Genomic DNA, 14219 nt, shown 5'->3' with positions numbered 1-14219 from the left:
TACCCTTCTCCAGACTCACTGGTCCTCCAGGTGAGGCGGGGAGCAGTCACTGGTCCTCCAGGCGCGGGGGCGCTGCAGTCACTGGTCCTCCAGGCACAGGGGCGCTGCAGTCACTGGTCCTCCAGGCGCGGGGGCGCTGCAGTCACTGGTCCTCCAGGCGCGGGGGCGCTGCAGTCACTGGTCCTCCAGGCGCGGGGGGGGGGGGGGCTGCAGTCACTGGTCCTCCAGCAGCGGGGGCGCTGCAGTCACTGGTCCTCCAGCAGCGGGGGCGCTGCAGTCACTGGTCCCCCAGGCGCGGGGGCGCTACAGTCACTGGTCCTCCAGCAGCGGGGGCGCTGCAGTCACTGGTCCTCCAGGTGTGGGGACGAGGCAGTCACTGGTCCTCCAGCAGCGGGGGCGCTGCAGTCACTGGTCTTCCAGGTGTGGGGGCGAAGCAGTCAACGACGCGGCCGTCGCTCGTCCCCGCTGACAGGAGCCCTGCGCGCCCCCGCGGCCGGAGTCTTCGGTCCGCCCGGCGGCGCAAGATGGCGGCGGAGGAGGAGGTGGCGGAAGGCGCGGCGAGCTCCGGCGTGCTGGCCGAGATCTTCAGCAGCCCCCTCAACGTCACCCTACTGCTCATCTGCCTCTTCCTGCTCTACAAGATCGTGCGCGGCGAGCGGCCGAGCAACGACGACTCCGCCGCCCAGGAGCCGCAGCTGCCCAGCCTCCGGAGGGACTTCACCCCGGCGGAGATGCGGCCCTTCAACGGGCAGCGCGACCCCCGCATCCTCATCGCCGTCTGCGGCAAGGTCTTCGATGTCACCAGGGGCAGCAAGTTCTACGGAGAAGGTGGGGAACTCCCTCCCCTCAAGCTCCCCCCCCTCTACCTCAATCTCCCCCCGATCCCCCTCCTCTTCCCTCTCGACCAAGCACTCTCCTCTCCTCCGCGATCCCTGCTACTCTCCTCACCCTCAACCCCCTTCCTCCTCATCCCCCTCCTCTTCACCTCACTCCTCTCCTCACCCTCAACCCCCCCTCCTCCTCTCCACCCAATGCCCCCTCCTCTCCTCACTCCACTCCCTCCTCACTCCAACCCCCTCCTCACCCTCAACCCCCCATCTCCTCTCCACCAATGCCTCCTCCTCTCGTCACTCCCCTCCTCTCCTCACTCCACCCCTCCTCCTCACTCCACCCCCTGCTCCTCACTCCACTCCCTCCTCCTCACTCCACCCCCTCCTCACCCTCAATCTCCCCTCCTCACCCTCAACCATCCTCTCCTCTCTCCATCCCCTTCCTCTCCTCACCCTCAACCCCCCCCCTCCTCTCCTTGCCTCCATTGTTTTCCCCCAATTCCCCCTCTACTTGTTCCCCCAAATCTCCCCTAATCCTTGCCATCAATCCCCCTTCTTCTCCATGAGCCCCCATCCCCTTATTGCCCACAACCCCCCTTCCTCTTCATGCGCCCTCCAATCTACCCTCCTCTCCTCGCCCCAATCCCCTCACTTTCCTTGCCCATCGATCCCCATCTCAATCCCGATCTTCCACTTGTCTCCTTGTTACCCCGATGTCCCTCTCCTCTTTACCCCCCCCTCCATACACTCTCCTTTCCTCAATACCTAATCCTTCCCGACCCTTTGCTTAGACTGTGCCCGTCGCTCGTTCACACATGGGCAGTGAGTTCCCCTGCATCCAGTGCTCCAAAGTAATTCTGCTGTAGGTCAATAAGTTTTATTTGTGACATTGCCCTGTGACCTTGAAGTTCTGAGAGATTGGCAGATTTTTCTCCTAAGGTTTTTGTTGAGTTCAAAATACTACCCTCAGGATGTGTTCGACTTGTTAATAAACAGCTGTCGTGGCTAAAATGAGTACTGCCTTGTCTATTGCACCATACTGAAAAAAATCATTTTTCCAGGAACCTTCTGTTCTGGAATCTATTTTCTGGTATCTTAATGGTAATGAAGTATTTTGAACAATTGGTAACTGAAATATCTTCAAATTGGAATGTTTCTTTGAATCAGTTATGCTGATATACTAAAACTTGTAAAATATAGAGGGATCAATAGAATAATCTGTTTTATCATCCAGTTTAGCAAACCACTGTATGGTCATTACCATACCAAATTGTACTAACTTGATAAGATCTCAAAATAGAACACATAGTGGATTAATAAAACCTTCTCATTAAACTGTACACCAAATACTATTTAGTTTGAGGTGAGTTTGGCCATTGAACTGAAGACTAAGCCAAGCCATCTTGAATACTTGTGAATCTATCTTATGCATTTCATTCCTGTTTTTATTGTGGAGCTAGCTGGTTGAATGAATGTAATTGTTCAACTTCACCAAAATTCAGAGCTAGCTCTGCTCTCAGGGGTAGGTTCTAAATAGCTTTGGGCCGTATTAGAAGTTTCCTTAAATGTTATGTTTCCTTACATCCATTTTGGAAGATTGCAGGTGGTTTTTCCAGACAACTGGAAATTATTAACAAGTAAGGATAAAATGCATCAAGGCAATGGAGATTTAGGATTACTTTTAAAAACAACAGCTTCTCAAGCTTTGACTTTTTCTAATATTCCTTGAATGAAGTGGATATAAGTTCATATAATGAAGTGGGTGAAACCTTCCGATGTCACTCCTGATAGTGGACCTGAAGCAAAAATACTGTTGTCAAGGTGGAAACAGTAAATAGAAATGTTGTCAAGCTAGAAAGGGTACAAAGAAGATTTATGAGGATGTTGCCAGGACTAGAAGGTCTGAGCTACAGGGAGAGGTTGAATAGGCTGGGATTCCATTCCTTGGAGCGCGGGAGGATGAGGGGGTGATCTTATAGAGGTGTATAAAATTATGAGAGGAATCGATCGGGTAGATGCACAGAGTCTCTTGCCCAGAGTAGGTGAATCGAGGACCAGAGGACATACGTTCAAGGTGAAGGAAAAGATTTAATAGGAATCTGGTGGGTAACTTTTTCACACAACGGGTAGTGGGGGTATGGAACAAGTTGCCAGAGGAGGTAGTTGAGGCTGGGACTATCCCATCGTTTAAGAAACAGTTAGACAGGTACATGGATAGGACAGATTTGGAGGGATATGGAGCAAACGGGCAGGTGGGACTAGTGTAGCTGGGACATGTTGGCCGGTGTGAGCAAGATGGGCTGAGTGGCCTGTTTCCACACTGTATCACTCTATGACTATGACTCTAAATAAAACTTTTATTGTGAATTTCAGTATTTTAACATATAAATGGATCATCACTTATGTAGCTAAATCTAAGAGATTGTGAATTTTTGATGCAGAGCTCTTCACAATATTTCTGAAATGGTATTTGTATTGACTGTAATTAGCCCATTGTGGAAAAACTTCTGCTTGCATGAAAACACGAAGATTAATCATGTTGAGCACCGCTAATTGTAACGATTTGCCCAAATAACCTTCAGTGCTTTGCAGTTCAAATGCCTATAAACAAACTAACTTGGCATCATGTTCGATGCAAACGTTGTGGGCTGAAGGGCAAGTTCCTGTGTTATACTGTTCCATGTTCTAAAAACCGATACAGCTGTGCTGGTAAATGGAACAGTGATCCCTTTGAACAAATAGTCTTATTCTCAAAAACAAACAAAAATGAATTGAAAACAGAAAATGCTGGAAGTATTCAGCAAATCACCTTTGGAAAGGGAAACAATTAATATTTTAGAGCAATGGCTTTTCATGAAAATCTAATTTTAATATGGTGGTTTGAGTTTTAGTTTAAAAGATATTTTTTACCATGAATGGAGAGATGGGAATAGACTTTTTCACCCAGAGAGTTGTGAATCTGAAATTCTCTGCCACAGAAGGCAGTGGAGGCCAATTCACTGGATGTTTTCAAGAGAGAGTTAGATATAGCTCTTAGGGCTAATGGAATCAAGGAATATGGGGAAAAAGCAGGGACAGGGTACTGATTCTGGATGATCAGCGATGATCATATTGAATGGTGGTCCTGGCTCAAAGGGCCGAATGGCCTACTCCTGCACATACTTTCTATGTTTCAAATCATTGTACTGATTCCATCATTCTAGTAGATTACATTTGAAACGTTGCCTGGATTGTGTGGGGCTAGGGGGATGGATTTTTCTTATGAGAAGAGATTAAATAGACTGGCCTATACTCTCTAGAGTTTGGAAGATTGAGCCGGCAAAATTCTCATTCTTAACGTTTTGGATTTTAATGGGATCAATGGGTACAGAGACTAGTGTAGGTCAGTGGCACTGAGGGAGAAGTTCATCGTGGTCTGAGTGAATGCTCCCATTCTCCATTGTGCTCTTCTCCCATCCCTCTCTCTTATGCTCTTACAACTATGCTCCTTATCCTCTGCAGCAAATTAAGATCACAAAAAACAAAACAAAAACTACAGGTCAGGCAGCATCTATTTTTCTTTGCGGATCCAAAAATACTGAAGAACAGTGGTCTTTGGAAGTGGCTGATATAATTCCACTTGGTTGTCAGTCTTTCACCTTGGTTGATTTCTCTCAGAGAAATCCATTTAAACTAGCAAAAGTAAAATAATCGGTGCTGTTTCCAGTTAAAGTGATTGTACTGACTGTAGGAAGGGTACTCATTCACTGCTAAGTTACTGTTTTTGTCCTAATGCATTGTTATTTCATCTGCTGCATTAGTTTTATAGAGGGCAAAATATCCCTTGAAGGAGAAGGTTGTACTAACAAATTGCATGTGTTTTGGTTAGGTGCTCCTTACGGCGTGTTTGCTGGAAGAGATGCCTCAAGGGGCCTTGCTACATTCTGTCTGGAGAAAGAGGCACTGAGAGATGAATATGATGACTTGTCTGATCTTAATACCATGCAGCTGGAAAGTCTTCATGAGTGGGAAATGCAGTTCAATCGTAAGTCTTATGGATTGACAAAGGTCTTCCAGTTGTGTATTGTGGCCCAGGAGGTCTGTCAAATGCAATTCAGGGCTGTTAGAGGGCGTGCGTGGGCCACAACACACAATTAGTTTGTGTTGTGTTGTACAACCCTGCCAATTGTACGATTCTTCTCCGTAATGTTTGTGTTCTTGAAAAGTTTGTGTTCACACACTATTATATGGAATCTGTGTAAACGTCTGCTGAATTCTTATCTGAAATCCTTAAATTTTGATGTTTCAACAGCAAATGTTGCACTCTGAGATCTTACTAGGAGTGGCTCACTGCCATTTTGCATAGCTAGCAGATCCTCTTTGTAATGGATGACTTATTGTGAGTTAGCATTATGGAGGAGAGAAACATATAAACAAATATAAATCGACGCAGAGCAGAAATGTGCAAAGAAATATAGAAAATAGGTGCAGGACTAGGCCATTCGGCCCTTTGAGCCAGCATCGCCATTCAATATGATCATGGTTGATCATCCAAAATCAGTACCCCGTTCCTGCTTTCACGCCATATCCCTTGATTCCATTAGCCCTAAGAGCTATATCTCATTCTCTCTTGACTACATCCAGTGGATTGGTCTCCGCTGTCGTCTGTGGCAGAGAATTCCACAGGGGCTGCAAGGCAGCAACTGTACCACTGCGCCACCGTGTCACCCTGTTTTAACAAATGATTGACGGTGCAGAGAGCAGGGATTGGATTCTCCCTCGAGTCCCAGGGAGAAAATTGAAGAATTTATAAAACCTTTATGAATTTCCAGATTTATACCAATCCACAAAACTATACTTAAGTGCAAATAAAGATGTAATTACTATTAATAATCTTTAACGATACACAACATGGAAATAAAACTGCTTCATTACAAGTTGGGGAACTACGATTATTGTTGAGGAAACAGCATTTTTTTTGTCCCTGCATTCAAAATGCATCCTTTTTGGCACAAGCCGCAGGATTGTCAGTTAATTCTACCAAACGCCTCTTTGCAGTCACAATTTTATTAATGTGTTTCAGAGAGGTACAATTACGTTGGGAAACTCCTGAAGCCTGGAGAAGAACCCACAGAATACACTGATGAAGAAGATACAAAAGAAGCTAAAGAATTGAAGAAAGACTGAAGTTCTGCAGCTGCGAGAGATCTATTTTTGTAGAATCGATCACACAAGAACATTGCATTTTTGAAGTAAATTTCTTGGAGCCTGGGGAGGGCACGATTTTAACAACAGTTAAGAACTCATCACTGCTGCAGACGTTTTATGTCAGAGTATCGAGTGAAACCTTGGAGAAAACACGTTAAGTTGTATGTAGGAGGTTTGCCATTCCAAATAACATTGAACAAGAAATACTGTAAAACTATAATAACACTATTCATCCCAGTCAAAACAAGGCAATCTAGTCCGTAATTAAGATGCTCAGTTCATTCAGGTTAATCTGAAATGTCTGTGGAAAGTTTGCCTCATTTCTTTAATATTAGATAGAGGACTAAAGGCTTTTGCCAGTTTGTTAATTCAGTTCATGAAAGTTACCACATAGTTCATCCAATCGATGTCAACATTTACCTTTCACAAGGGCATTTTGTATTAATCGCATTCCTGAGACTCAGCTTGTGTGTTGCCATAGAATTGAGCAACACACGGCCATTTTACTGCTGTGTGGAGCTACCATAAAGTCAGCTGTTAATTTTGCCCAGTGGTGTAATTTTTCTACTGCTTATGCAACATAACCCTTCTAATCAGGTTTAATGCCTCAGTGGCAGGGTGTGATAACCAACACAATAAGGCAGATAATTTCTAAGGGTTGATTTTGCAGGAAGTGTCACGGAAAGTCTATCAGTCAAAAACACATTCTCTTTAAAATAATGAGCTTATGAACCAAATCATTTAAATATGCACACAAAATTATTCCAGCAGGATGTTTAGTTTGAGCATGTTTTTTCTAATTGAAGGAATAATGTGAACTTTAATCTGCGTTCTTGTCTCATCTTGTACATTCGTCATTAAGTGTAGAAGTGTGAAAGGTGATTTCTTTAAAGGTTGACTTTTCAAAAAAAATTAATCACCCATGTATCTACTAACAAGATATTATTGAATCTGTTTAAAGATATACCAGGTAATACTGGTAGCCTGTTTATCTTTTTGTTGAAATAAAAAAATGTCACTACTTGGAATTTAAAAAGTAGCGTGATTTAACTGTGTAAAAATGGGCACTTGGAGTACATTTACTGAATGTCCTATCTTTCAGCTCTCTCCTTTGGCACAATTAGTCAATAAAGTTAATAATATAGTAGGACCCCATGGTTAGAGAGTTCATATTCCACTAAGCAGCGAAGAAATGAGTCGCAGTAACATACACTATAGATAATGAATGTCTCTCATACCCACACCGATACCCACTCATCTCCCCATCCATATGACCTTGCAAGCAAACGATAAGGACTCTCAAATTGACTTTATTGCTGATTTCAAAACTAGTAACGTCTGCCTAAATGCATGTTTTAGTTTTAGAAATATAGCGTGGAAAGAGGCCCTTCATCCCACTGAGTCCATACCGATCAGCAATCACGTTCAATCCTACACACTAGGGACAACTTACAGAAGTCAATTAACCTGCACGTCTTTGGAACGTGGGAAGAAACCTGAGCACCCGGAGAAAACCCATAAGGTCACAGGGAGAACGTACAGACAGCACCTGTAGTCAGGATTGAACCCAGGTCTCTGGCGCTGTAAGGCAGCAACTCTGCCACTGCGCCACAGTGTGTGCTTATATCAGTAAACTTTAATTAGGAAATTTGATTTCAATCTTTCATATCCTCAAATTTTGTTTAAAATCATATCTGCTAAATATTTTCAGTAGCAAATTATTGCCAAACTATTTTAATTCTATGTATATTAATAGTTGTGATATATATTGATCACCAACATAAACCAGCACATTTTCATTTCATTTGCAATAATTTAAACATCTAAGTCAAACCTGATATCAATTAATTGTACATTAAGTAATGTGAAAACTGCATTATTATTATCATATCATATCATATCATATCATATCATATATCTACAGCCGGAAACAGGCCTTTTCGGCCCTCCAAGTCCGTGCCGCCCAGTGATCCCCGTACATTAACACTATCCTACACCCACTAGGGACAATTTTTACATTTACCCAGCCAATTAACCTACATACCTGTACGTTATTGTTGAATACGGCATATTCATTTTGTTAAAAGCTTTAGTTGTTGAACGTTTTTGTATTGTAAACTTTCCTTGCATGCTCTTTGAGCCTCTTCACAATTTCATTCACTGCCATTGTAAGCACCAAGTACCCACCATTTGCTTACTTGGATGCTGGTATATGGTGATGCATGGGTGCCTAACTAGTGCTCTGTTAAGTAGGCAAGCGTCATGGAGCATTGACTCTGAATATCGCTCTAGTTTTCTTTTGTCACCATCGGTCAGGTATAAAAGCTTGTTAACAGCCTTCAACCTCCAGCATGCTTAACGACTTTGGCTTGAATAACTTCAATTACAGGTGGTGTTCTGGGATGCTATCTCGCTGCAGGTGAAGGTGCATAAGTGGGTTATTGCAGCATTCAGTAAAAAAATACACTTAAACATAGTTTAAGCAGCTCTACCAGCTGCAGTTAATAGAGCTGTTGCCTCGCAGCACCAGAGACCTGGGTTTGATCTTGATCTCGATCTCGGTAACTGTCTGGAATTTGCACATTCTCTGTCAGCTAAAAGCAGTACTGCTTTTTCCCCATATTCCTTGAGCCCTAAGAGCTAAATTTAACTCTCTTGAAAACATCCAGTGAATTGGCCTCCACTGCCTTCTGTGGCAGAGAATTTCACAGATTCACAACTGGGTGAAGAAGTTTTTCCTCATCTCAGTCCTAAGTGGCCTACCCCTTATTCTTAAACTGTGAACCCTTGTTCTGGGCTTCCCCCAACTTCGGGAACATTTTTCCTGCATCTAGCCTGTCCAAAACTTTAAGAATTTTATGTGTTTCTATAACATCCCCTCTCATCTTTCTAAATTCCAGTGAATACAAGCCCGGTCGACCCATTCTTTCATCATAGGTCAGTCCCGTCATCCCGGGAATTAAGCTGGTGAACCTACGCTGCACTCCCTCAACAGCAATAATGTCCTTCCTCAAATTAGGGGACCAAAATTGCACACACTACTCTAGGTGCGGTCTCACCAGGGGCCTGTAGTGCAGTAGTACAGGGCCTCCGTGCTCTGAAACTCAAATCCTCTCGGGTCAACAAACTGTTAGCTTTCTTCACTGCCTGCTGTACCTGCATGCTTACTTTAGTGAGTAATGTACAAGCACACCCAGGTCTCGCTGCACCTCCCCTTTTCCTAATCTGACGACATTCAGATAATAATCTGCCAATTGCCACCAAAGTGGAAAACCTCACATTTATCCACATTATACTGCATCTGCCATGTATCTGGCCTCTCAACCTATCCAAGTCACCCTGCAACCTCATAGCATCCTCATCGCAGCGCACACTGCCACCCAGCTTTGTGTCATCCGCAAACTTGGAGAAGCCACATTTAATTTCCTCATCTAAATTGTTTGTAAATAGTTGTGGCCCCAGCACAGAGCCTTGCGGCATCCCACTAGTCACTGCCTGCCATTCTGAAAAGGACCCGTTAATTCCTACTCTTTGCTTCCTGTCTGCCAACCAGTTCTCTATCCATGTGTCAATACCTTACCCCCAATAACGTGCTCTAATTTTGCACACTAATCTCTTGTGTGGGACCTTGTCAAAGGTTTCTTAAAAAGTGGAGTTACATTGGCTACCCTCCAGTCCACAGGAACTGATCCATAGTTGAGAGAACATTGGAAAATGATCACCAATGCATCCACGATTTCTGGGGCAACCTCCTTGAGTACTGTGGGATGCAGACCACCAGGCCCTGGGGATTTATCTGCCTTCAGTCCCAACAGTTTACCAAACACCATTTCCTGACCAATGTGGATTCCCTTCAGTTCCTCCCTCCCACTAGATCCTCGGTCCCTGAATATTTCTGGTAGATTGTGTCTTCCCTAGTGAGGACAGAATCAAAGTATTTGTTTAACTGTTCTGCTATTTCTTTGTTTCCCATTATAAATTCACCTGTCTCTGATTGTAAGGGACCTACATCTGTCTTCACTAATCTTTTCCTTTTTACGTAGCTGAAGAAGTTTTTAGAATCATTTTTTTATATTCCCCGCAAGCTTTCTTTCATGCTATTTTTCTCCCCCTCTTAATTAAGGACTTTGTCCTCCTCTGTTGAGTTCTAAATTTCTCCCAATCCTTCGGAGTTCTGCTTCCTCTGGCCAATTTGTTTGCCTTTTCCTTGGATTTGACACAATCCGTGTTTTACCTCGTTAGCCACGATTGAACCGCCTTCCCCGTTTTATTCGCCGGACGGATGAACCCGCCGGGCAGTCCTGTGAGAGTGGAGTAACCCAGCGGGGCAGTCCACAGAGAGTGATCCAGCTGGAGGGGGGGCCGCCGAGAGGAAAGAGGGACTCGGCTGGGGGTGCCGTATGCAACAGGAGATCTGGTTCGCCGCTGCGAGAAGATAAGATGTACCAAGAACTTTTGAAACTGCGCTAGAAAAGTGGCGGAACTTTGTGTACTACCCGGGTGAAGTCTGGTGTTTGATTTTACAGCATTGTATGCAAAAAAAACACAAGAATTTCATTCCATGTGACAATAACGTATCATTGAGTCATTGTTACAGTTCAAATCACTGTCGTTTTAGTTTCAAGTAATCATCAGCTGGGAGTAGCACAAACGATTCTGAGCTAAATCTCTAAATTATATTTTCATCTGCTTGTCTCCCTCAGAAATGCAGCAGGTCACGTTACAAACATTTTACAGGGACAATTACATTTATTTGACAATCTACAACTAAACTTTAAATACAAAGATTCAAACAGTGCAGATTAACCATCGAAGACTGAACATTATTTGAAACTTACATGTTTGTTAGCGCTAAAGGTGACTTCTCTCACAAAATAGATTGTCAAAATAGATTAACAAAAATGTGTTATTTTAATCAACAGTCAGAACTGAGCTAGGTGACTGGAAAAAAATGAGATGAGCTAATACAAAGACTGGGGGAACAGTAGTGCTCGGGGCTGCAATTAAAGATAGGTCATCTTTGCCATGTTCATTTATGTGGGAGGCAGGAAAATAATGGTAATTTAGGCTCAGATTTCTCTTTCAGCTTGCTGCATCTCTGACATTGTTGCAGAAGGGACAGAATCGCATTTGAGTAGCACTTTGCACTTCCTCACACTGCCATAAAATACGTTGGTCAGTGAATTCGCTTTGAAATGTCACTGAAGTAAGTCAGACAAACATGGCGTGCAACATTTGCACCACCAGCAATGAAACTGTGGCCTGGTCTTGATTTCCCCAGCCAGACCCATCTGGGAAAGTGACAATGTTGTTGGGAGGAGGCAGTTTACCATTTAAATTTACAGGAACACTTGTGAAATATTTTATTTTCTCTTCCATTGCAATAATCTCTGTTAAGCATTCTTACACGTGTGTGTCGACTCTCTAAAAGGTAGCTTTGCACTCTTAGATCAGTTCACCAGAAATGAAGAGTTAGTTGTTCATCAGCTGGACAGGTAACACCGTTGCATTTATTCTCCCAATATTCATACTTCAGATACGTTTAGTTTGCTACTCTGTTCAAATCAGTTAATTCAAATATTTTGGTTCGGTAAAAACCCTGACTGCATTTTTTGACAAGATCAGTGGAATTTTTTTGAAAGTTAGGTATTTCGGTAAAAGCCATATTGCTAAAGTGTGGAGGATGGAATGCTGAGTGATTATCATTCCAGTCAGAGCTCCTAAATCATTTGATTCATTGTGATTCCCCTTTTTTGCTCACTTGCAGTGAAGTTTGTTCACACCAGCTTTGTACTTGTTTATCTTTTGTTCACACACATTATCATCAATAATTCTATAGGAAAATAACTGCAGGTGCTGGTACAAATCGATGGTATCACAAAATGCTGGAGTAACTCAGCAGGTCAGGCAGCATCTAGGAGAGAGGGAATGGGTGACGTTTCGGGTCGAGACCCTTCTTCAGACTTCTTCAGAATCAATAATTCTATGGTCACCAGCAAAATGCTTGTGAAAATATGTCTGGGTTCCATTTGCCCCCAGCTCAAGCTCAAAATCTCTCTCACGAGGCCAATAATCCCCGAGGAAAGCAGGGCGAATATTAAAACCTCTCTCAGAACTGCTATGGTTATCTAAACATTCATTCCACATGTGTTTCCAATGAGCCTGCTGTTGGATCCTGTTAGAATCCAGAGGATTGTGTGTATGTTTATTGTTCTTGTCTTCGGGGATGACTTTGGTCCTTGAGTTCTTTCTTTGCTTTTTGTTCTTTACTTCATGGCTGAAGACATCGCACAGTTGGTTGGCCAAGAACAATTCTTTGCGAGGAATCTCTCCCAAATCTTTCCCATTCCATGAACCTTTCCACTGGTGCCCACTGCAAGGCTTGTAGGGACTGTCTGATTCTTCTTTGAACTTGCTTTTGTTTTCTTTGCATGAATATTTGACGTCACTCCCACACCTGGCTGGAAAGGGCTTCACATCATCGTACGTTTCAGACTTCTTATTAGATGTTTGTTTTGAGGCAACTTGGTAAAATCCCGACTCACAATGAGACAAATCGGTGTCAGCACTGTACTCATAAACATTGCCTTTGTGCATACGTTGTATTTTTCTATTCGACCCACTCCGAGCATTCACGGTTTCTTTGCTAGTACAATCAGGTGGAGCCTTGTACTGGGAGTTCAACAACAAGCTGCTGTCGTGGTTACTTGCATTCCTGCACTGATCACTCTCCTGGAGTCTTGGGCGAACCACATCATCCTGAGAGTTTTGAATTGAAATCTTCCAGTTGGTAATGGGATTTCTCCATGGTTCCTTGGACGATATCCTTAGGTCCTTAATTTCTACTCTTGGATTCTCAAGATGACCCGTGAACCTGCCATCTCGGTTCTTGAATTTGCAGCCCGATACAGCACCACCATCTGTATCTTTCATGTGCAGTCGGTAGGCACTGGCAAAATCTTCCTCCAAATCCACTCGGCTTCCAGAATCCTTCCACTTTACCTGGAGCTTTTCATCGCACTCCCTCACCTGATGATTGCTGCGACTGCTGAAGTCTCTCCGTGGCTCTCCTGGCTTGCTGGCAGCGATCGTCCATGTGTAGTTGCGGCCAAGGTGATAACCTGCCCAGGTGTTGCGCCTTGCACCACTGGTCCTGCAACAGAGAGGGCTCGACTTGTTCCGCAGGTCTACCCGAAGGCCTTTCCCGCTGTCCGAGACTGTCCTACACCAGCCCGGGCGATCTCCAGGCTCTATGGCACCATAGAGGAGATTTGCATGGTTGGAATCCAAAGGGTAAAGGAGCTGATGGTAACTGTGCAACTGGCCGAGGAAGTCCTCACACTGGTACAGGCGACGGCGGCTCAGGTGGTCTACAGAAGTGACGTCCCGTGAACATCCATTGGGCAAACGGTTATCGTAGCTCCTTGCCCCCAAGTGACGTGGGCGTGTGCTGTAGTCTTGCTTCACAGTGAATTGCAACAACTCGGATTGACAAGTTGTGGAGATGTCTACCTGGGCTGGTTTGAGACTGGACAAACGACACTCTTGCTGCAACCCAGTGGGAGGTAGTGAGGAGGTGTGTGGGAAGCTGGTGTATCGGGAAGACAAAGGCTCTGCTGTTGCGGTCCATGACCTGTGCACCTTCCCAACAAAGTTCTCATCTGCTCCCTGCCGCCATGCACCTGACTTCACCCTTTGTGGGCACTTTCTCCTCGTTGCATCTCCATCCCCTTTCTTCAGTTCGCCACCCCTCACATCCTCACACCAAACCCTTTTCATCTGGTTGCACCTCACCATGTCTCTCTCGGGAAGATGGCTCCTCTGGACCTTCATTTCCTTTCGCAAACAAACACAGAGTAAATAATTTGTGCAGTTGAAAGATAACGGAGACTAGTCCACCCACTGTTGACTACTTCCCAACCTCAGAATGTAGGCATCTCCAGCAAACCCAGGACTCATGGCTGACACCTGACTTCTCTTGAGGAGTGGGGCAGCGCAGTCGAGCTGCTGCCTTACAGCGCCAGGCACCCGTGTCCGATCCTAACTACAGGTGCTGTCTGTACAGAGTTTACAGACAGAACCTCTGTGTCCGTGGGTGACAGAGACCCGTGACCTGCGTCCCACCGTTTTCCTCCCACATTCCAGAGACGTGCAGGTTTGTAGATTAATTGGCTTTGGTAAAAAGATTGTAAATTGTCCCTA

General features: G+C 44.5%; 2 protein-coding genes across 2 annotated transcripts in view; one reads left to right on the top strand and one right to left on the bottom strand.

The window, feature by feature from the left end:
• Positions 1-413: 413 nt before the first annotated feature.
• LOC144600514 (membrane-associated progesterone receptor component 1-like) lies at positions 414-7040 on the top strand. Its single transcript, XM_078412172.1, has 3 exons — positions 414-828; positions 4699-4854; positions 5893-7040. Exons 1-3 carry the CDS (start codon positions 525-527, stop codon positions 5994-5996), a joined length of 564 nt encoding a protein of 187 aa, XP_078268298.1. The 5' UTR covers positions 414-524; the 3' UTR covers positions 5997-7040.
• Positions 7041-10646: 3606 nt separating this feature from the next.
• Positions 10647-14219, bottom strand: part of LOC144600513 (uncharacterized) — a 38928-nt gene continuing 35355 nt past the window's right edge. Inside the window, exon 5 of the mRNA XM_078412171.1 lies at positions 10647-13853. Within this exon, the coding sequence (XP_078268297.1) occupies positions 11976-13853 (1878 nt within the window). The 3' untranslated portion in view covers positions 10647-11975. The remainder of the gene's footprint in view (positions 13854-14219) is intronic.

The sequence above is a fragment of the Rhinoraja longicauda genome, chromosome 15 (genome assembly GCF_053455715.1).
Source record: "Rhinoraja longicauda isolate Sanriku21f chromosome 15, sRhiLon1.1, whole genome shotgun sequence".
Classification (NCBI taxonomy): Eukaryota; Metazoa; Chordata; class Chondrichthyes; order Rajiformes; family Arhynchobatidae; genus Rhinoraja; species Rhinoraja longicauda.
Note: the sequence above shows the minus strand (reverse complement) of the source record. Positions and strands in the feature narration are given on the sequence as shown.

Bases quoted from the DNA above. Each gene is read 5' to 3' on its own strand.
- LOC144600514 (XM_078412172.1), top strand. From the start codon at position 525: ATGGCGGCGGAGGAGGAGGTGGCGGAAGGCGCGGCGAGCTCCGGCGTG. The intron at 829-4,698 runs GTGGGGAACTCC...TGTTTTGGTTAG, and splicing joins CAGCAAGTTCTACGGAGAAG to GTGCTCCTTACGGCGTGTTT. The intron at 4,855-5,892 runs GTAAGTCTTATG...AATGTGTTTCAG, and splicing joins GTGGGAAATGCAGTTCAATC to AGAGGTACAATTACGTTGGG.